This window comes from Salmo salar, chromosome ssa26, assembly GCF_905237065.1.
Source record: "Salmo salar chromosome ssa26, Ssal_v3.1, whole genome shotgun sequence".
In the NCBI taxonomy this organism is placed as follows: domain Eukaryota; kingdom Metazoa; phylum Chordata; class Actinopteri; order Salmoniformes; family Salmonidae; genus Salmo; species Salmo salar.
In genome coordinates, this window is record NC_059467.1 from 33,139,807 (window position 1) to 33,161,633 (window position 21,827).

Here is a 21,827-nt window from a genome sequence, read left to right on the forward strand (position 1 = left end):
CTGCTGTGGGATATGTTGAAGAAGGAACACTTTGTATAAATATAGGCATTAGTGTCCCAGTTAAGATTTCACTCATGAAACTCTAATGAAACAAAAGCTTGAGGAGTGGCTTTGCTAAATCACTACAGTTGAACAGTATGTTGATATCTGACTTCTATAGTGAGTTCCGTGATCACTGCATCTTGTGCTCACTAACTGGATTAGAGAGTCACTGGCCTAATCCGCTGTCTTCTGAGAATCAGAAAAAAAACAAGGATATCTCTCAGAATCAGAATTCTGTGCAGTAATATTTTATTTCAACTATACATGCCGTGTTAAAAAAATTCAACAAGAAGTCCTGAAACAAAAGACGATCATTTTGTACACATTCACAGTTCCAACTTTACAACATATCTACAAACACTCTGAACAAACATCAGGAGGTCTTACTGTCCAATCAGAACAGTATTAGGAAGGTAATGTCGACGAGGCTGGTTCATCTGCACACATAGAGCATAGATAGACAGGAGGGTAGGAAGGCTTTAGACTGACACTGCAACACAAAGACCCAGGTCAATATGGCAATGCACAAGACAGCTGAGCACAGCCTGTTTGTCTGGACGAATGGAACAGAGGGGTGTGTGTGTGTATGAGTCTCTGAGCCCAAACACTGGTTAGCAGAGGACGACTGATAGATAACAGACTTTAATTAATACAATTATCTTTTTAAAGAAAATGTGGCTTCGGGTTCCAAACAGGCAGACAAATTAATTCCCCAAATAAAGTAAATGTACCCAAATCATAAACTTCATTCTCAATGTAAGATCTGACCCACATCCTGTTGTTATACATGTCCCGGTCACATGACCACTGCTCACTCTAATGGAACAGTTTATTAAGACATTAGATACACATCTTTGATCTATAATAATTACCCGGAGTGTTTACCTTAATACTGGGTTAGATGTTTTATTGAGTACTGTATTGACTGTTTACTGTATATTGGCTGTATAGTGCCATGTTGAGCTGAGTGTTTTGAAACAAAGCGTTTAGAGAGAAGACAAGAGTCAGTCTACATCCCCATGCCATAATAGTACATTCACTGCATGGAACCTCAGCTTGGTCTATCAGCAGCCTTCTTCTTCATGGGGTCATATACGGATACTGTAATCCCAGCATGCTTTGCTTCAGCCTGCATTCTGTAATGGAATGTTGGTGACTAAACCGACTCTTAGTTCTAGAATTGAAATAACTGCAGTTTGGTAGATAAATACAAATTTAAATGCGGGACACAAATTTCACTCTGAACTCAAATATTCAGAGTTGCTTAGGCTATATTGTAACAATAATGACATATTCAGGACCAAATCGCTTTTTTTCTTCAATATTTCTGTATATCGATCATTCGTTGTATAAGGCACACGATGCACAGATTGTGGTTAACTGGCCTAAAAATATGTATACTCATATATTTATAATATGTACAGTATCTTGTCATTACCAGCATGACTCGGTAGGACACATTGGTAGATGTTGGTGTGATTGTACACTTGTCACTCACTGGGAAACTGCACACACAACACTGCCTCTGGAACCAAAATGGCAACCAGAGAACCAAAGATCTAAGATCAGTTACCCTGGAAATGGTGAAGATTAGGTTTGAGAGAGGGTTAGCTGATCCTGCATCTGTACCTTGGGACAACTACCACACAGAGAACAGTGTGTGAACTCCCACCGGAGCACAGGGACTAACACTAGTGACGGACATGCAGTTGGCAGGTGAGACAGACAGACATGTTACAGAACGCCATTTCAACCTGACACAACTAAACCCATTGGTGTTGCATAAAATGTTTACGTCTTCCATTTCTGAATAAAATAAAGAAAACCAAACCAAAACAACACCAGCCTGTTGAAGTGGGTTGGATGAAATGTTTCTAAATACCACACTGCTACATTGAAAGACTGGAGGAAAGGTCTCTGCATCGCTAGTCTGTATCTGTGTGTCTGTGTGAGACAGGAGAAGAGTGGTATGTGTTGATAGAGGACTCTGATGTCACTGGAGCCTGTTCTAACAGTGCATTGAATTGCATGGTCTGTACACACACACACACACACACACACACACACACACACACACACACACACACACACACACACACACACACACACGTCAGAAGACAACGGCAGCTGTAGGGTACAGACACATAAGAGGACTAAATACACTCAACATATAGTACTCATCATAAACCAATAGCAACATACATTACTCATCATAAACCAATAGCAGCAAACGTGTTTAGTAGATATCCCAGTGAGTTACAGAGGGTCCCTGTTAGGGTACGTAGGCAGCCAGGCCTTTCACCTCCCCAAGCAAAGTGTGTGTGTATGTTTGCTGTACATTGGGTTTTGCCCTCCAGCTGACACACACTGGTGTTCTCTCTGTTGCCTTCCTTCCTCCTCAGTCTTTATAGTTGAGTTAAACACCTCTAAAGGGACACTAAAGGGACACTAAAGGGACACTATGTTTAGTGTGTCTCCTCGCTGCTCTCCCCCATCAGTCAGACAGACAAGATACAAACAGTTCTATCGTATTCCTCCCCCTTGTTCAGTTCAGTCCAGTTCACATTCATGGGAAGACAGAGGGTGTCCCCCAAATGGCACCGTTATTCCCTATATAGTGCACTAGGTACAACCAGGCCTATGTGCCGTGGTCAGAAGTAGTTGACAACAAAGGGAATAGGGTGCCATTTGTGACACAAACAGACAGTGCTTAGTGACAGTGAGACATCAGACCCATTCTTCAAGTAGTTCTCGGAGTTAGACCTCGTACCGTCCACAGTCAGGATCATAGGGCCAGGCTACACACTGGGGGCCACGCTAGTCCCCTACAGGACCCCTACACCCATCTACCCCCACCCTGCCTTATGTCCTGGGGCTGGGCTGGGGTTAGTGAGCCAGGGCCAGGGGTCAGGGTTAGAGGAGACTGACCAGTGTGTTGTGAGATGGAGAGAAACATGGAGCCACAAGACAAGACACAGAACTCCACGTCACATCTTTGGCCACTGGTGTGATTTCCCTTTTTAGAGTGAAGGAATGAATCATTCCATGGGGAACACACCCCGACCCACATGATCCTACTCCCTCCCTAAGCCTTCTCACAACCAGTCTGGCTCTAGAGCACACTCAGTAGTGCCCCTGCCCTGTCCCAGTTAGTACACTCCATAGTGTCTATAGTGTCCTAGTAGCTGTACTTGTTGACCACCCTCATCTGAGGAGTCTGTGGGGTGAAGGCGTTGGGTTTAGGGGGGACGTCAGGCTTTAGGGACGGGGTCCGTTTAAGGCCCTGGCGGGGGAGTGAGCCGTGCCCACTGTAGCTGCTCTGGCGGGACAGGGAGGGGGGGTGGGGGTGTTGATGGGGGAGTGGAGCCCCCTCTGGGAGTCCAGTCTGGAGGGAGGGGTGGGGGGCATGTACCCCCCTCTGTTCATACTGTGTTGGTGGGACAACGACACCCCCATACTGACCCCGTTGGGAGAGGTGGCGGTGAGGGAGTGTCTGTGAGAAGAGCTCCTGTGATGAGAGCCGTACCTCCTCTCCAGGGTGCCGCTCATGCTTCCTCCCATACCCAGGCTGCCTGTGGGGGAGCTAGGGGTGGAGGGTAGGGGGACGTCAACCCTCTTGGTGGGGCTGTGCCTGGGCAGGGAGGAGGAGGAGGAGGAGGGGGAGTAAAGAGAGGCCTCTCGGCTGGGGACCTTGGGGGGAACCTCAGTGATGTCCCCTAGAGGCTCCAGCATCAGGTGTTGTCTGCTGGGTCGGGGCGCTGAGCCGGCCCCCTCTTGGAGGATAGCCTTGGAGCTAGCGTTAGCCGTGTTAGCATCGTTCAGGTGCTTCAGCAGGTCGTTCAGTGTGTTCCTGGCATCCAGCGACCTCTTCTGCTCCTTCCTGCTTCCTTTAGAATGAGGGGGCGTGGCCTGCAAGTGTTCCATGTTCTCTGGCTTCCTGTCCAGGGTGTGCGGCGGCGTGATGTCGTCGGCCGGGTTTCCATGGTAACCACTGCGGTATTCGTGCGTGGCGTTGGGAAGGACGACGGCACTGGGGATGTGGGAGTGTCCCAGCGCAGGGTGGGGGTGGGGCTGGGGGTGAGGAGGGGGGGAGGAACTGGGGTGGAACTGGGGACTCTTGGCGATGGAGGAGGAGGAGGTAGAGTTGGAGTTCTTCCTGGATCCGTTGATCTTCCCGTGGTGATTGGCTCGCTCCCACTGGTTCCTGATTGGCTGCAGGCCTTTCTGCTGCAGCACAGGGGTAGACTCGGGGGTGGGCAGGGCGGCCAGCTCGGGGGGCTGACAGCCGTCCCGGAGGATCATGGTCTTGGTGTCTCCGTTAGGCGTCAGGTCCTTACCACTGCTCAATAAGTTGGTGTACAGCTTGGGACAGTCCAGACTTGGCTGGTACTCCTGGAGACAAGACAGGACAGGAGGACAGAAGAGAGGGCTTTGTTCATTTGGTTCCTCCTGCCAACACATACTGTACATACTGTACATACATACATACATACATACATACATACATACATACATACATACATACATACATACATACATACATACATACATACAGTGCCTTCGGAAAGTATCCAGACCCTTTGACTTTTTCAACATTTTGTTACGTTACAGCCTTATTATAAAATGGGTTAAATAAAAATAAATCCTCAGCAATCTACACACAATACCCCATAATGACAAAGAAAAAACTGGTTTTTAGATCTGGGGAAGGGTACCAAAAAATGTCTGCAGCATTGACAGTCCCCAAGAACACAGAGGCCTCCATCATTCTTAAATGGAAGAAGTTTGGAACCACCAAGACTCTTCCTAAACTGGCCTGCTGGCCAAACTGAGCAATCAGGGGAGAAGGGCCAAGAACCCGATGGTCACTCTGACAGAGCTCTAGAGTTCCTCTGTGGAGATGGGAGAACTATCCAGAAGGACAACCATCTCTGTAGCTCTCCACCAATCAGGTCTTTATGGTAAAGTTGCCAGATGGAAGCCACTCCTCAGTAAAAGGCACATGACAGCCCACTTGGAGTTTGCCAAAAGGCACCTAAAGACTCTCAGACCATGAGAAACAAGATTCTCTGGTCTTATGAAACCAAGATTGAACTCTTTGGCCTGAATGCCAAGCATCACGTCTGGAAGAAACCAGGCACCATCCCTACGGTGAAGCATGGTGGTGGCAGCATCATGCTGTGGGGATGTTTTTCAGAGGCAGGGATTGGGAGACTAGTCAGGATTAAGGCAAAGATGAACGGAGCAAAGTACAGAGAGATCCTTGATGAAAACCTGCTCCAGAGCACTCAGGACCTCAGAATGGGGCGAAGGTTCACTTTCCAACAGAACAACGACTCTAAGCACACAGCCAAGACAACGCAGGAGTGGCTTCGGGACAAGTCTCTGAATGTCCTTGAGTGGCCCAGCCAGAGCCCAGACTTAAACCTGATTGAACATCTCTGGAGAGACCTGAAAATAGCTGTGCAGCAACGCTCCCCATCCAACCTGACAGAACTTGAGAGGATCTGCAGAGAAGAATGGGAGAAACTCCCCAAATACAGGTGTGCCAAGCTTGTAGCGGCATACCCAAGAAGACTCAAGGCTGTAATCGCTGCCAAAGGTGCTTCAACAAAGTACTGAGGAAAGGGTCTGAATACTTATGTAAATGTAATATTCGTTGTAATTTTTTTTTATAAATTAGCAAACATTTCTAAAAAACAGTTTTTGCTTTGTCATTATGGGGTATTGTGCGTAGATTGATGAGGATTTTTTATTTAAATGAATTTTAGAATAAGGCTGTAATCTAACAAAATGTGGAAAAGGTCAAGGGGTCTGAATACTTTCCGAAGGCACTGTAAATGTTCTATCCAGGGGGTGAATTACAGGGGAGCCAGGGGGGGCTCAGCTCCCCTGAATGAAACAAAAGTCCAACTTTGGGGGGGGATCTAAATAATGCTAATTTAACCATTCTCCTATTTGTTTAAAAGCAGTGGTAAATATGATTTACAGTGGTAAATATGAAAATAAAAGTTTGCAAATTAATCAAACACCCCCACCTTTCTGTCATGGTTTAAACCATTTAGTTCTATGTAGCTGCACAAACCGTCTCCCTGTCCACAGCACTGTCCACTCACTAGTGCTGAATTTCAGCCTCAGCTGAGCTCCTTTAAACACATAGATTTTTCTATGTACTTGCTCATTTTCGCCATTTGTTTGCCAAGTCCCCTTGATAAAAATAGCCTTTAATTCCAATGCATTAGATTTATCTGTTCATTCATAATTGTTTGCTTTTGTAGTCAGCTGTTTAGAGCGCTCATTGCTTTGTTTCTCAGGCCGGCAAAGGGTATTGTTGTTCTCTGTGCCGTCCGTGACCAGAAGTAGACCATTTATTTAGCTTTATTATTTTCAATCAATATCAGTTTTCTTGCCTGGATCAGCTGATGATTGTCTCCAATATCACTGGACAACTAGCCTACAGCTAAACAACAATGCGCAACCATTCCATCCAACATTAACGACAGTAGGCCTATAGTAGACTCTTTAGAAGACTTTGATTTTGCAATGGCATAGGCCTACATTATTTTGGATAATGACATTTTACATAGGCATGGTTACACTTAGTGCTTTTTCCGAGAACTTCCAAGATCCAGGAATAGTACAGGGTTTAAGTTCAATGGTCTAATTCAATCGTTAAATGCTTAATAATTACAAATGACACTGTCATTAATGTCATAAATGTAGGGAAAGAAAGGTTGTGGTTTATGTCACACGATCTGTGAAGAATCTAAGCATTCAACTCGTGAAATATGGACGACTCATGAACTAGGGTGTAACCATGGTTTGATTCAACTTGGGTATTATATTGAATGTAGGCTACCTGTTCTGCTTATGTTCATGTGTGTAAAATTGCTTCAGTTGAGAGCGTAGGCTACTGGCAGTGGTATAGGCCTAGTGGAGGGTAAAGGCAACAAAATGCAGTTGACCCTCCTTTTTCTGAAAAATGCATTAAAAGTATAGGGAGCGTAACTTTTTTCACCGCAACCGGCAATCAGAGTTTACACACCATTTATTTACTACTACATCACTGGCTACCCCACAGTGGAGGTGTCAATACCCATAAAACCTAGCGGTCAAGCTTGGAAATGGTTCCAATTGTTTTTCCCATAGGGAATTTTAGAAACACTTAATGTAAGGGATGTGTTTCGTGGAGGCTTATCCAGGCGTGACGTTTTGATAACCATGTAAATCTCTATATATATATATGGTGGAAAAACGATTGGAGCCATTCCCTTGTTGACCGCTAGGTTTTATGGGTATTATGACTCATTCTGTGGTACTCTATAGGCCTACACATTGTAGCCTAGTCTAGTAAATTGACCATGTGTGTTAGGGTAACCCCTCGTTTTTCCCAGGACAGTTTCAGCCCCATTTCAGATGTCCTGACTTTTCAAGGAACAAAAAATGTAAATTTGTCAGCAAGAAGCATCAATTAATGTAGGCCTAATCAATGGTATTCGCCGAATGTCAGTAGGCACAATTTTTGGTGTTTTGTAAACAGATGTCTATTTCCAGTCATCAGTGTACATGCATATGTCTATTTCCAGTCATCAGAGTACATGCAGATGTCTATTTCCAGTCATCAGAGTACATGCAGATGTCTATTTCCAGTCATCAGTGTACATGCAGATGTCTATTTCCAGTCATCAGAGTACATGCAGATGTCTATTTCCAGTCATCAGAGTACATGCAGATGTCTATTTCCAGTCATCAGTGTACATGCAGATGTCTATTTCCAGTCATCAGAGTACATGCAGATGTCTATTTCCAGTCATCAGAGTACATGCAGATGTCTATTTCCAGTCATCAGAGTACATGCAGATGTCTATTTCCAGTCATCAGAGTACATGCAGATGTCTATTTCCAGTCATCAGAGTACATGCAGATGTCTATTTCCAGTCATCAGTGTACATGCAGATGTCTATTTCCAGTCATCAGAGTACATGCAGATGTCTATTTCCAGTCATCAGAGTACATGCAGATGTCTATTTCCAGTCATCAGAGTACATGCAGATGTCTATTTCCAGTCATCATTGTACATTCAGATGTCTATTTCCAGTCATCAGAGTACATGCAGATGTCTATTTCCAGTCATCAGAGTACATGCAGATGTCTATTTCCAGTCATCATTGTACATGCAGATGTCTATTTCCAGTCATCAGTGTACATGCAGATGTCTATTTCCAGTCATCAGTGTACATGCATTGCACTGTTTGGATTATTTTGGAGTGGACAAACACGCACAGGTAGCCTACATTTTGAAGTGATTTGTTTGACAATCAGATGAAAGCATCATGACTGGTTGTGTTCATGCCACATTAAAAGGTAATACATTTTTACCGTTAAATTACGTCTCTATTATTATTATTAGGCCCCACCCAAAGACATTGTGCACGCCGCACCCTGAATGTCACAGTGTAATTCGCACTCTGGTTCTATCTATCTACATAAGATACAACGGCAATGTCAGTCAGTAACACTCGGTTACTGAATAATGTGTTGACTCATAAATTGCACTCTGTATTCAGGTCTCCAGGTTACCTTGACAGGACTGTCGAAGAGCCCGTTGAGCTTAGCGAAGGATCCGGTGGAGTCGCTGCAGGAGGGGGCTGACTCTGCATCTTTGTGGGCGTGCCGGGGCTTGTGGCGGAGGAAGGAGTCTCTGTAGCAGAACACCACCAGGCCTGCCACTAACGCCCCCAGGAGGAAGGCAGCCAACACACAGCTGATCAGGATATTCATGTGGACCATCTGATTGGCTTCTCCCGCCTGGATCTCCCACACACCTGAAGTCACAAACCCCATTGGTTAACGAACACCCTGACACACACAATCACAGCCAATCACAGCTTTACACTACACCTCTATAGCAGGTGTGTTTGTGGACACTCAGTCATGCATGGTTTCTCTGCTTTTCCCCTTAAAGGTATTCTGTCCGCTATCCAACAGGGATTTTATTGTTACCAAAACCATTCAGGTTGGCTTCCACTCTCGTCATTCTTAATTGTAAATACATGGTGAAAATGGTTAGGATCCCACAACCACTCCGGTGATGTAAGCCAATCTAGAAGAAGTAGTGTTATGTTAGTTTGAAGAGGAAGAATTGAAGTGTTGCTTTTTCCCTAACAACTGTCAAACATTTGTCCAGATAAAAAGGAGGGTTAGTGCATTCCTAACTAGGACAGAGAAAGACTTGTTCTCCCAGTATCAGAAAGACAATGAACCATTGACTCCCCAGCGTTGTCAAAGGGAAGAGGATTGTAGTTTGTCCTCTACATGGTGAGGCTGTTCTGTTTCTAGACTGCAGCTTGGTTAGTAACCACAGACATGGACGAGTTAGACATCCACAGAGCAGGACAGAGACAGAGAGAGGTCCTGGAGCAGGAGGGGTTAATGGACAGGCCTGGGACATGCTCTAACGCTCCTAGGGTTAAAAACCCTAACTCCCGGTGTTAACCCTTTACACCTGGGAACAGGGTTAACCCTTCAACTGTAGCAGCCAGGGTAATAGGGTCTACTGGCAGAGAGAGAAACGAGGGCCAAATAAAAGAGTCTGAAGAAAGAATATAGAAGTGCAGAAGGTTTGAAGATAATATTTGAAAGAATTGTATAAAAAGGGAGAAAATACATTTTCACCATGTAGAAAATCATTATAATCATGACAATAAATCAATGAATAAATCAAAATACATGAAGTTGGATGAAATATAAATCATAACAAAATCTGAAAAATGTAATCTGCTATATCAATTGATGGCAATCCTGATGGTAATCCCAAATACCTGTGTGTGTGTGTGTGTGTGTGTGTGTGTGTGTGTGTGTGTGTGTGTGTGTGTGTGTGTGTGTGTGTGTGTGTGTGTGTGTGTGTGTGTGTGTGTGTGTGTGTGTGTGCATATCAAGTGTGTCTGTGTCCCAGTCAAAAATTGACACACCTACTCATTCAAGGGTTTTTCTTGTATAATAATAGTGAAGACATCAAAACTATGAAATAACACATATGAAATCATGTAGTAACCAAAACAAGTGTTAAACAAATCAAAATATATGTTATATTTCAGATTCTTCAAAGTAGCCACCCTTTGCCTTAATGACAGCTTTGCACACCCTTGGCATTCTCTCAACTAGCTTTATGAGGTAGTCACCTGCAATACATTTCAATTAAGAGGTGTGCATTGTTAAAAGTTAATTTGTGGAATTTCTTTCCTTAATTCATTTGAGCCAATCAGTTGTGTTGTGACAAGGGAGAAGTGGTATACAGAAGACAGCCCAATTTGGTAAAATACCAAGTCCATATTATGGCAAGAACAGCTCAAATAAGTAAAGAGAAATGACAGTCCATCATTACTTTAAGACATGATGGTCAGTCAATACAGAAAATTTCAACAAGTTTCTTCAAGTGCAGTCGCAAAAACCATCAAGCACTATGATGAAACTGGCTCTCATGAGGACCAGCACAGGACAGGAGGACCCAGAGTTACCTCTGCTGCAGAGGATAAGTTCATTAGAGAGTTACCAGCCTCAGATTGCAGCCCAAATAAATGCTTCACAGAGTTCAAGTAACAGACACATCTCAATATCAACTGTTCAGAGGAGACTGCGTGAATCAGGCCTTCTTGGTAGAATTGCTGCAAAGAAACCACTACTAAAGGGCACCAATAAGAAGAAGAGACTTGCTTGGGCCAAGAAACACGAGCAATGGACATTAGACCGGTGGAAATCTGTCCTTTGGTCTGATGAGTCTAAATTTGAGATTTTTGTATCCAACCGCTGTGTCTTTGTGAGATGCAGAGTAGGTGAACGGATGATCTCCGCATGTGTGGTTCCCACCGTGGGTCTGTGTGATGGTGCTTTGCTGGTGACACTGTCTGTGATTTATTTAGAATTTAAGGCTACCACAGCATTCTGCTGTGATACGCCATCCCACCTGATACGCCATCCCACCATATAAAATATATGTTGATTTGTTTAACACTTTTTTGGTTACTACATGACTCCATATGTGTTATTTCATAGTATTGATGTCTTCGCTATTATTCTACAATGTAGAAAATAGTAGAAATAAAGAAAAACCCTTGAATGAGTAGGTGTGTCCAGACTTTTGACTGGTACTGTGTGTGTCTGCTGTAGCAGCTATGGGACAGTCAGGGCTCCATAAAGTGTGGTGGCAGCAGTTCTCTCTCTCCCTGCTAGGCCTTACCCTCTAGGCCCCCTGGGAGTGACTCTAGTGAATAGGAGGTGGCCGGGTCATCCTGCTGCACAAACCCTGAGCCATACAGGTCTGGAGAACCAGCCCCAGGCCCCAACCCAGGCCTTTCCCCGGGACCAAGCCCAGGATGGGGGCTCAGGGTGGGGGTGAGTACTGGGGGTACTGGGGGGTGTATGGGCCCACTGGGCTGGTCTGTGAATGACGTAGATGACAACTCCATGTCTGTGGTGACAAACAAACTGTTAACACGGTGCGTAGACATGAGGCCAGCAGGCTGTTAGCTTACATCCTGGTTAGTAGGCATGGGTTGGTATGTGTACGCACATATGGGTTAGTTTACATAACATAATAGGTTTAATGTTTTATGATAGTGCTGTTTGAAAAAATAAAACATTTTCTGATTCAAGAGCTATTTTTTTTATCATTACCAGTAATAGAAATACAGTTGTAAGATTCATTTTGTTGAGACAGGATACAGTTTGAAAGGGGAAAAGGGTGAGAGTTGTCTTAGGAAGGTCTTTGGTACACAGCAGCGATGATTTCATAGCAGTGATGATGTCAGAGGAGGGAGGGGCGCCGAGTGAACATGCAGGAAGTAAACAGGAAGTAAAGAGGAAGTGCGTGGGGAAGAAGAAGTGAGGAAGTGAGTCAGTGTAGCGGTGAGATGGAGATTTCTGACGTGACCTGGTGATGATGTTGTTTGTTGTGATGATGAAGAAGATAAAGGTATTGAAGAAGAGGAGGTTTGTTAAAAAAGATGAAGAGTGAGCAGCGTTGAAGGAAGGATGGAAGGAGACAGGGGTTCGGAGCTCAAGGAAAGAAAGAAACCAGCGGAATAAAAGATCCAACTAACCAGAGGTCGGGTCACCAAATGATTTGTAATCTGTCGCTGAAGTAGTGGCCAAAAACACTAAAACAATTAAAGGAACAAGAAATCAGCATAAAGGAACCCAAAAGTAAAGTCTCAAAACAAAAAAAGGCCCTGATAACTAAGAGTGTAGTTGTTTTTAATCAAATGATAAAAAGCTAAAGGACAGGTTGTCTGAGTAGGCCTATTGCTCCAAGTCTTGTCTGTCTCTAGACCTGAGGAGAGACAGCTATGCATGGCCTCTATCCCCTGTTCTAGTTCTATGTTTCAGCCTGGTGTGTCTCCTATAGCAACACTGCCTTAGTACTGCTACTGGTAGAGCACGTCTATGTTTCTTCCCTCCAAGTAGGTAGCATTAGTTACAGGTGGCCTGCGTGTGTACAGTATGTGGATCTACAGTAGATGTGTATGTTAATACTGAACATAGAACCATGTAGGGAGGGTTACTGATTGGTGTGTCGGTATGGTTACTGGTGTTACTGGTAGTGTGTTACTGGTTGGTTGTGCAGACTGATGGTGTGTGATAGTGAGAGAGAGCGAGAAAGAGATGGGTTGGTATGAATGGGAGGGGCTCACCATGGCAGTCTCCCAGCTGAACCGTGTTCCCAAACTCTACATCCTGCTCATAACCAGACCTGAAAGAGAGAGGGAGAGGGGAGGAGAAAGAAATGAGAAATTAGAGCAGAGAACCAAACCTTTCCAACCATCAACATTTCCTTCCTTTATTCAAGTTTTTCCTGAACTCTGTAGTATGTACCGTAGCTTAGTACTGTGGTAGTATTGTAATATTTAATACTCACAGGGCTCTAAATGTACATTTTTCATTGGTAACACTGTTCCTTCTGCCTTTAAAAAAGTTAGGAGCACCAGAAAATCAGATTTTTTAAATGGATTGAGATATAGCCTATATGAAGTCTAGCTGCTTCTAAAGCCCATGTGCCCTAAAAACTAATATGGAACCCTGTAAATACATGTGTTTATTATAAAAACCTAAAATGTTGATACAGATACCTGTCACTGAAATGAAAAAGTCATTTTGTGGAATATACGGTTTCTACATATGTAAAAGCGCTATTTTCCTATTGATATGCATTACATTGAAAAGTGTACACTGTCTCTTTAAGAGCATTTGTGATGATGCCATGCAGGACATCTCTCATTCAAATCAAATACAATTTTATTGGTCACATACGCATATTTAGCAGATGTTATTGCGGGTGTAGCGAAATGCTTGTGCCATTCATTGTTCCATTCATTCATTGATCATTGATCTCCTGAAGAAGCTATCCCCTTTCCTTTCTTTCTGTGCCTCCAAATGTTTGGATATACTGGTAAAGTTACCAGGTTGTTTGCTAGCTAGCGAATGAGCTAACAAACATGACTGAACAAGGTGTAAAACAAATGCGGCCCGCGAATAGTTTTAGAAAGGCCCGAGACATGGTTTATGAATGTAAAATGCGGCCCGCCAATCCGTGACCAGAAGAAAAAACGTTGGTCCAGTAATATGGGTCAGATCTTTAGAACTGTTTGGGCTAAAAACAAGCAGTTTTCACTGGATTAATGGTGCAAGCATTGTGCTAACTAATCTGCGCTCGGGAAACAACGGTACAACGAAGCCTTATCATTACAAACATTATTATTACAAATAAAGATAAACAAATATTGGATTTTTTTTGAGTCGCACTGGTGCTTCCAATTGAAAAACGCCAGCCCGAACAGCGAAATATTTTGTTGCATATAAGATCAAAATTGGTCACACTTTAGGGACCTGAGTATGCATACTATTTAGTATTGTAATACTTGGTACTCACAGAACTCCAGGCAGGATCCTCTCACAGGCTCCATGAGGCATCCAGCCACAGTAGGGGTCCCTGGACGCTGTACAAGACCTATGGTAGAAACACAACACAGGGTTAACATATATCTGTAAATATACAGTTCACCATACAGGGTTAAATAGGCAGCACCAGTTAACCTCTGTCTGGCTGTATATTAACCAGTGTGCTGCAGGTTCTCAATGTTTATGACATATAGAGAAAAAACACATCAATAAACACACAAACCTGTGACCAGGTACAGCATAAAGTAACCTTGGAGTGGAGTGTGTGCATGTTTCTGAATGTGTGTGTGTATGTGTCTGAGTCAGAGTGCACGCTCGTGTGTGTCAGTGTGGTGACTCACTTGTGGCAGTTGGTGTGTCGCTCACAGCGGCTGAGCGGCATGCGAACCACACAGCTAGAGAAAGCTACATACACACTGTGTGTGTCTCTGTCAACATGGAGCGACAGAATATGCCTGTCATCCTCACTGTTAGACAGACACCTGGGAGACAGAGAGAAGAAAAGAGAGGGGTTGGGAGAGGAGAGGGAGTAGGGGAGAGAGAGAAAGGGAGGGTGGTGGAGGGGGGAGACAGAGAGGAGTCAGAAATCAGATTACAGGTTACTTGATCAGTTGTTTATCAGAAAGGCCTGTCTACGGTTTCACTCTCCAGATGTAATCACAGTGGCACTGTTTAGCCCTGATACCCTTACTGACAGGAGAGAACGAGAGACTGAGAGAAAGACAGAGGAGAGAGAAAGAGAGAGAGAGAGAGGAAGACCGGAGAAAGAGAGACAGGAAGACAGAGGAGAGAAACAGAGACAGAGGAAGACAGAGGAAGAGAGAGGGGAGAGAGGAGAGACAGAGGAAGAGAGAGGAGAGTGAGAGAAAGACAGAGGAGAGAGAGAGACTGAGAGGAAGACAGAGGAGAGAGACAGAGGAAGAGAGAGGAGAGTGTGAGAGACAGAGGAAGAGAGAGGAGAGAGAAACAGAGGAAGAAAGAGGAGAGCAAGAGAAAGACAGAAGAAGAAAGAGGAGAGGAAGAGAGAGACTGAGAGTAAGAGAGCGGAAGAGAGGAGAGACAGACGGTGAGAGACACATAGAGGGAAAGAGAAAAACACAGTGATTGATGAGACCAAAAAAAGAGAAAGACAGTAAGTGACAAAACTAAGAGAGAGATGCAAAGAGAGTAAGAGAGAGACTAAGAGAGAGAGACAGCGAGAGACGTGTAGTGAGTGTTCCGTACTTGGCCCTGTTGAACAGGTCAATCTCCTCCAATAGGATGCTGTCGTTTAGGGACAGAGGGGAAGTCTTGGCTAGAACCTTCAGCACCACGCCCGCCTCTGAACCAATGAACAGCACCGTGTAGTTACCATGTGGACCAGCCGCATTGTCCACCGCCAGGGCTGTCAGCCTGTACCTAGAGAGACAGGGACAAGACAGAAGGACAGTCAGACTTCAGTAGGAATTATCAAGCCAGTATTTAAAGGCCCTCCGTGTGATCTACAAATGTGCATTTTGTTTTTGTTTTTTGTTGAGTGTTACCCGGGAATGCAGATCCCTCAAGCAACTCTTACGATGTGTGTGTGTGTGTGTGTTTGACTGTGTGTTCTTACCTGACGCGTGTCTTGGTGAACCAGGGCTCGTCTCCTATGTTCGGCACGGAGGCGTCCATGAGGGGGTGAGACTTGATGAAGAGGAGGGTCTCATCAGGGAACTCTATAGAGGTCTTATAGGACTCAGCCTGGCCATGACCCGCACAGCAGCCTGGCCTGGAGACATAGGGGTCAGAGAGGGGTCAAAAGTCAACACAGGTCACACATGAGCCCAGCTACCATCACCTTGTAGGGACTAATAATGTTGACTCTATTGAATTGAACTGAGGAGAGGGGTTAGGGCATGAGAGAGGAGCAGATGCCTGTCAGGACAACAAAGAGACGTGCTGCTGTATCACCGTAAACATGAAGTCATAACAGAGGACTACAATGTTAATTATTTACCACCATAATGAGCAGCTCTGAGGACTTTGTGTGGGGCCAGAGAGCTGAGCTACGTGTGTGTGTGAATGCAGGTTAAATATGCAACGTGTCTAATTATCCAGATTAATTATTTACTGCTTTTAACCACCAGCTATGTGTGTGTGTGTGTGTGTGTGTGTGTGTGTGTGTGTGTGTGTGTGTGTGTGTGTGTGTGTGTGTGTGTGTGTGTGTGTGTGTGTGTGTGTGTGTGTGTGTGTGTGTGTGTGTGTGTGTGTGTACGTGTGTGTGTGTGTGGTCATAGACCATGTCTCTCTTGTTAAAGAGGGTTTATCTCAATGAGACCTAAGCTCAAGGTTATAGTGACAGTCCTGCCCTGTATCATAAACTGAAGCGAGGGTCATGTACCTGTTGTTGTGCAGACTGACATACACTTACTGAGACATACTGGGCTTGGGTTAGAGACTGACATACTGTAGGTATAGTACCTGGGCTTGGGTTAGAGACTGACATACTGTAGGTATAGTACCTGGGCTTGGGTTAGAGACTGATATACTGTAGGTATAGTACCTGGGCTTGGGTTAGAGACTGACATACTGTAGGTATAGTACCTGGGCTTGGGTTAGAGACTGACATACTGTAGGTATAGTACCTGGGCTTGGGTCAGGGTTAGAGACTGACATACTGTAGGTATAGTACCTGGGCTTGGGTTAGAGACTGACATACTGTAGGTATAGTACCTGGGCTTGGGTTAGAGACTGACATACTGTAGGTATAGTACCTGGGCTTGGGTTAGAGACTGACATACTGTAGGTATAGTACCTGGGCTTGGGTCAGGGTTAGAGACTGACATACTGTAGGTATAGAACCTGGGCTTGGGTCAGGGTTAGAGACTGATATACTGTAGCTATAGTACCTGGGCTTGGGTCAGGGTTAGAGACTGACATACTGTAGGTATAGTACCTGGGCTTGGGTCAGGGTTAGAGACCGACATACTGTAGGTATAGTACCTGGGCTTGGGTCAGGGTTAGAGACTGACATACTGTAGGTATAGTACCTGGGCTTGGGTTAGAGACTGGCATACTGTAGGTATAGTACCTGGGCTTGGGTTAGAGACTGACATACTGTAGGTATAGTACCTGGGCTTGGGTTAGAGACTGGCATACTGTAGGTATAGTACCTGGGTACTATACTGTACTATACTGTAGGTATAGTACCTGGGCTTGGGTTAGAGACTGACATACTGTAGGTATAGTACCTGGGCTTGGGTCAGGGCTAGAGACTGACATACTGTAGGTATAGTACCTGGGCTTGGGTCAGGGTTAGAGACTGACATACTGTAGGTATAGAACCTGGGCTTGGGTCAGGGTTAGAGACTGACATACTGTAGGTATAGTACCTGGGCTTGGGTCAGGGTTAGAGACTGACATACTGTAGGTATAGAACCTGGGCTTGGGTCAGGGTTAGAGACTGACATACTATATGTATAGTACCTGGGCTTGGGTTAGGGTTAGAGACTGACATACTGTAGGTATAGTACCTGGGCTTGGGTTAGAGACCAACATACTGTAGGTATAGTACCTGGGCTTGGGTCAGGGCTAGAGACTGACATACTGTAGGTATAGTACCTGGGCTTGGGTCAGGGTTAGAAACCGACATACTGTAGGTATAGAACCTGGGCTTGGGTTAGAGACTGGCATACTGTAGGTATAGTACCTGGGCTTGGGTTAGAGACTGGCATACTGTAGGTATAGTACCTGGGCTTGGGTCAGGGTTAGAGACTGACATACTGTAGGTATAGTACCTGGGCTTGGGTTAGAGACTGGCATACTGTAGGTATAGTACCTGGGCTTGGGTTAGAGACTGGCATACTGTAGGTATAGTACCTGGGCTTGGGTTAGAGACTGGCATACTGTAGGTATAGTACCTGGGCTTGGGTCAGGGTTAGAGACTGACATACTGTAGGTATAGTACCTGGGCTTGGGTTAGAGACTGGCATACTGTAGGTATAGTACCTGGGCTTGGGTCAGGGTTAGAGACTGACATACTGTAGGTATAGTACCTGGGCTTGGGTTAGAGACTGGCATACTGTAGGTATAGTACCTGGGCTTGGGTCAGGGTTAGAGACTGATATACTGTAGGTATAGTACCTGGGCTTGGGTTAGAGACTGACATACTGTAGGTATAGTACCTGGGCTTGGGTCAGGGTTAGATACTGACATACTGTAGGTATAGTACCTGGGCTTGGGTTAGAGACTGGCATACTGTAGGTATAGTACCTGGGCTTGGGTTAGAGACTGACATACTGTAGGTATAGTACCTGGGCTTGGGTTAGAGACTGACATACTGTAGGTATAGAACCTGGGCTTGGGTCAGGGTTAGAGACCGACATACTGTAGGTATAGTAACTGGGCTTGGGTCAGGGTTAGAGACTGATATACTGTAGGTATAGTACCTGGGCTTGGGTTAGAGACTGGCATACTGTAGGTATAGTACCTGGGCTTGGGTCAGGGTTAGAGACTGACATACTGTAGGTATAGTACCTGGGCTTGGGTTAGAGACTGGCATACTGTAGGTATAGTACCTGGGCTTGGGTTAGAGACTGACATACTGTAGGTATAGTACCTGGGCTTGGGTTAGAGACTGACATACTGTAGGTATAGAACCTGGGCTTGGGTCAGGGTTAGAGACCGACATACTGTAGGTATAGTAACTGGGCTTGGGTCAGGGTTAGAGACTGATATACTGTAGGTATAGTACCTGGGCTTGGGTCAGGGTTAGAGACTGACATACTGTAGGTATAGTACCTGGGCTTGGGTTAGGGTTAGAGACTGACATACTGTAGGTATAGTACCTGGGCTTGGGTCAGGGTTAGAGACTGATATACTGTAGGTATAGTACCTGGGCTTGGGTCAGGGTTAGAGACTGACATACTATATGTATGGCACCTGGGCTTGGGTTAGGGTTAGAGACTGACATACCTGGTTTTGGTTTATGGTTAGGGTAAAGGTACATAACTGGGTTTGGGTTAGGTTAAGGGTACATACCTGGGTTTGGGTAAAGGTACAGGCACATACCTGGGTTTGGGTTAGGGTAAAGGTACAGGTACATACCTGGGTTAGGGTAAAAGTACAGGTACATACCTGGGTTAGGGTAAAGGTACAGGTACATACCTGGGTTAGGGTAAAGGTACAGGTACATACCTGGGTTAGGGTAACGGTACAGGTACATACCTGGGTTAGGGTAACGGTACAGGTACATACCTGGGTTAGGGTTATGGTTAGGGTACAGGTGCATACCTGGATTAGGGTTTGGGTAAAGGTACAGGTACATACCTGGGTAAGGGTAAAAGTACAGGTTCATACCTGGGTTAGGGTAATGGTATAGGTACATACCTGGGTTAGGGTTATGGTTAGGGTACAGGTGTATACCTGGGTTAGGGTTTGGGTACAGGTACATACCTGGGTTAGGGTAAAAGTACAGGTTCATACCTGGGTTAGGGTAAAAGTACAGGTTCATACCTGGGTTAGGGTAAAAGTATAGGTGCATACCTGGGTTTGGGTTAGGGAAAAGGTACAGGTGCATACCTGGGTTTGGGTTAGGGTAAGGTACATACCTAGGTTTGGGTTAGGGTAAAGGTACATACTGGGTTTGGGTTAGGGTAAAGGTACATACCTGGATTTGGGTTAGGGTAAAGGTACATACCTAGGTTTGGGTTAGGGTAAAGGTACAGGTACATACCTGGGTTTGGGTTAGGGAAAAGGTACAGGTACATACCTGGGTTAGGGTTAGGGAAAAGGTACAGGTACATACCTGGGTTTGGGTTAGGGAAAAGGTACAGGTACATACCTGGGTTTGGGTTAGGGAAAAGGTACAGGTACATACCTGGGTTTGGGTTAGGGAAAAGGTACAGGTACATACCTGGGTTTGGGTTAGGGAAAAGGTACAGGTACATACCTGGGTTTGGGTTAGGGTAAAGGCACAGGTACATACCTGGGTTTGGGTTAGGGAAAAGGTACAGGTACATACCTGGGTTTGGGTTAGGGAAAAGATACAGGTACATACCTGGGTTTGGGTTAGGGAAAAGGTACAGGTACATACCTGGGTTTGGGTTAGGGAAAAGGTACAGGTACATACCTGGGTTTGGGTTAGGGAAAAGGTACAGGTACATACCTGGGTTTGGGTTAGGGAAAAGGTACAGGTACATACCTGGGTTTGGGTTAGGGAAAAGGTACAGGTACATACCTGGGTTTGGGTTAGGGAAAAGATACAGGTACATACCTGGGTTTGGGCAGTCTCTCCTCTGGGAAGGCGGTCCAGACAGAGTCAGGTGTTTTCTGTTCTTTAAATCGTCCTCTGAACACCTTCTCTATGTCATCCATGGAAAACGCACACACTGCAGACCCTGGGATACTGAAGAGAGAGGAACACAATCACATACTGTTACACAACTACTATTAACTATAGCTACTAATATAAATACTGTAGACCCTGGGATACTGAAGAGAGAGGAACACAACCACACACTGTTACACAACTACTATTAACTATAGCTACTAATATACACACTGTAGACCCTGGGATACTGAAGAGAGAGGAACACAAACACACACTGTTACACAACTACTATTAACTATAGCTACTAATATACACACTGTAGACCCTGGGATACTGAAGAGAGAGGAACACAACCACACACTGTTACACAACTACTGATAACTAGATATGGAGAAAACACACACAACAAGAGATTCACATTAACAACACATCTGTTACACCAATATTACAAAGAGTGTACCCCAAATGGCACCCTATTCCCGTATAGTGAACCACTTTGACCAGAGACCTATGGTCCCTAGTCAAAAGTAGTGCACTATACAGGGAATAGGGTGCCATTTGGGATGCAGCCTCGGTGTGTCCATCCTTACCTGTTCATCTGTGTAGTGAAGACTCCCACCACAGAAGGAACTCCGTTGATGTTGATGATGTCAGTGATGGACTGTAGAACATCGAAGTAGAAGAACGATTCTCCAGGAACAGAACAGTTGAGTCTGGCCTTGACGAAGGACGTCCAGTGTTTCTCCAACACACGCTGGGACCCGCCTACGTCGTTCTTACAGATACGAGCCACTCTGGAGTAGACGGCCTGGAAAGGAAAGGGGGAGCAGGGGGGAGAGAGAGAGACTCTGCAATCAGCATCACTAAAACACTTCCACCCTCTGAATAAGACATCTGCCTCATCCTGTGGCCTCACAGTGTGACGCACACTGACGCATACACAAGCACACGCGGGCGCGGGCGCACACACATGCTTATCCAGGACCCTGTGTCAGAGAGGACATTTGAAGCTCCAATTCAACAAAGGCCTCACACCTCTTAACCCTAAACCTGATTCACACACACCTCTTTACTCAGTCTGAATAACCTTGAACTAGGACAGAGCTGGGCTATAGGACTGGGCTATATGATGGGGATTGGGCTATATGATAGGGACTGGGCTATATGATAGGGATTGGGCTATATGACTGAGACTGGGCTATAGGACGGTGCTATATGATAGGGACTGGGCTATATGATAGGGGCTGGGCTATAGGACTGGGCTATAGGACGGTGCTATATGATAGGGACTGGGCTATATGATAGGGGCTGGGATATAGGACTGGGCTATAGGACGGTGCTATATGATAGGGACTGGGCTATATGATAGGGACTGGGCTATATGATAGGGACTGGGCTATATGATAGAGACTGGGCTATAGGACTGGGCTATAGGACGGTGCTATATGATAGGGACTGGGCTATATGATAGAGACTGGGCTATAGGACGGTGCTATATGATAGGGACTGGGCTATATGATAGGGACTGGGCTATAGGACT

General features: G+C 45.2%; 1 protein-coding gene across 1 annotated transcript in view; it reads right to left on the bottom strand.

Annotated features, from left to right (window-relative positions):
* Positions 1 to 274: 274 nt before the first annotated feature.
* Positions 275 to 21,827, bottom strand: part of LOC106587727 (semaphorin-6D-like) — a 174,360-nt gene continuing 152,807 nt past the window's right edge. Inside the window, 12 exon segments of the mRNA XM_045708723.1 lie at positions 275 to 3,376; positions 3,379 to 4,434; positions 8,623 to 8,867; positions 11,279 to 11,509; positions 12,141 to 12,197; positions 12,732 to 12,790; positions 13,967 to 14,044; positions 14,337 to 14,477; positions 15,220 to 15,393; positions 15,590 to 15,745; positions 20,231 to 20,362; positions 20,878 to 21,095. Coding sequence (XP_045564679.1) covers positions 3,221 to 3,376; positions 3,379 to 4,434; positions 8,623 to 8,867; positions 11,279 to 11,509; positions 12,141 to 12,197; positions 12,732 to 12,790; positions 13,967 to 14,044; positions 14,337 to 14,477; positions 15,220 to 15,393; positions 15,590 to 15,745; positions 20,231 to 20,362; positions 20,878 to 21,095 — 2,703 coding nt within the window. The 3' untranslated portion in view covers positions 275 to 3,220.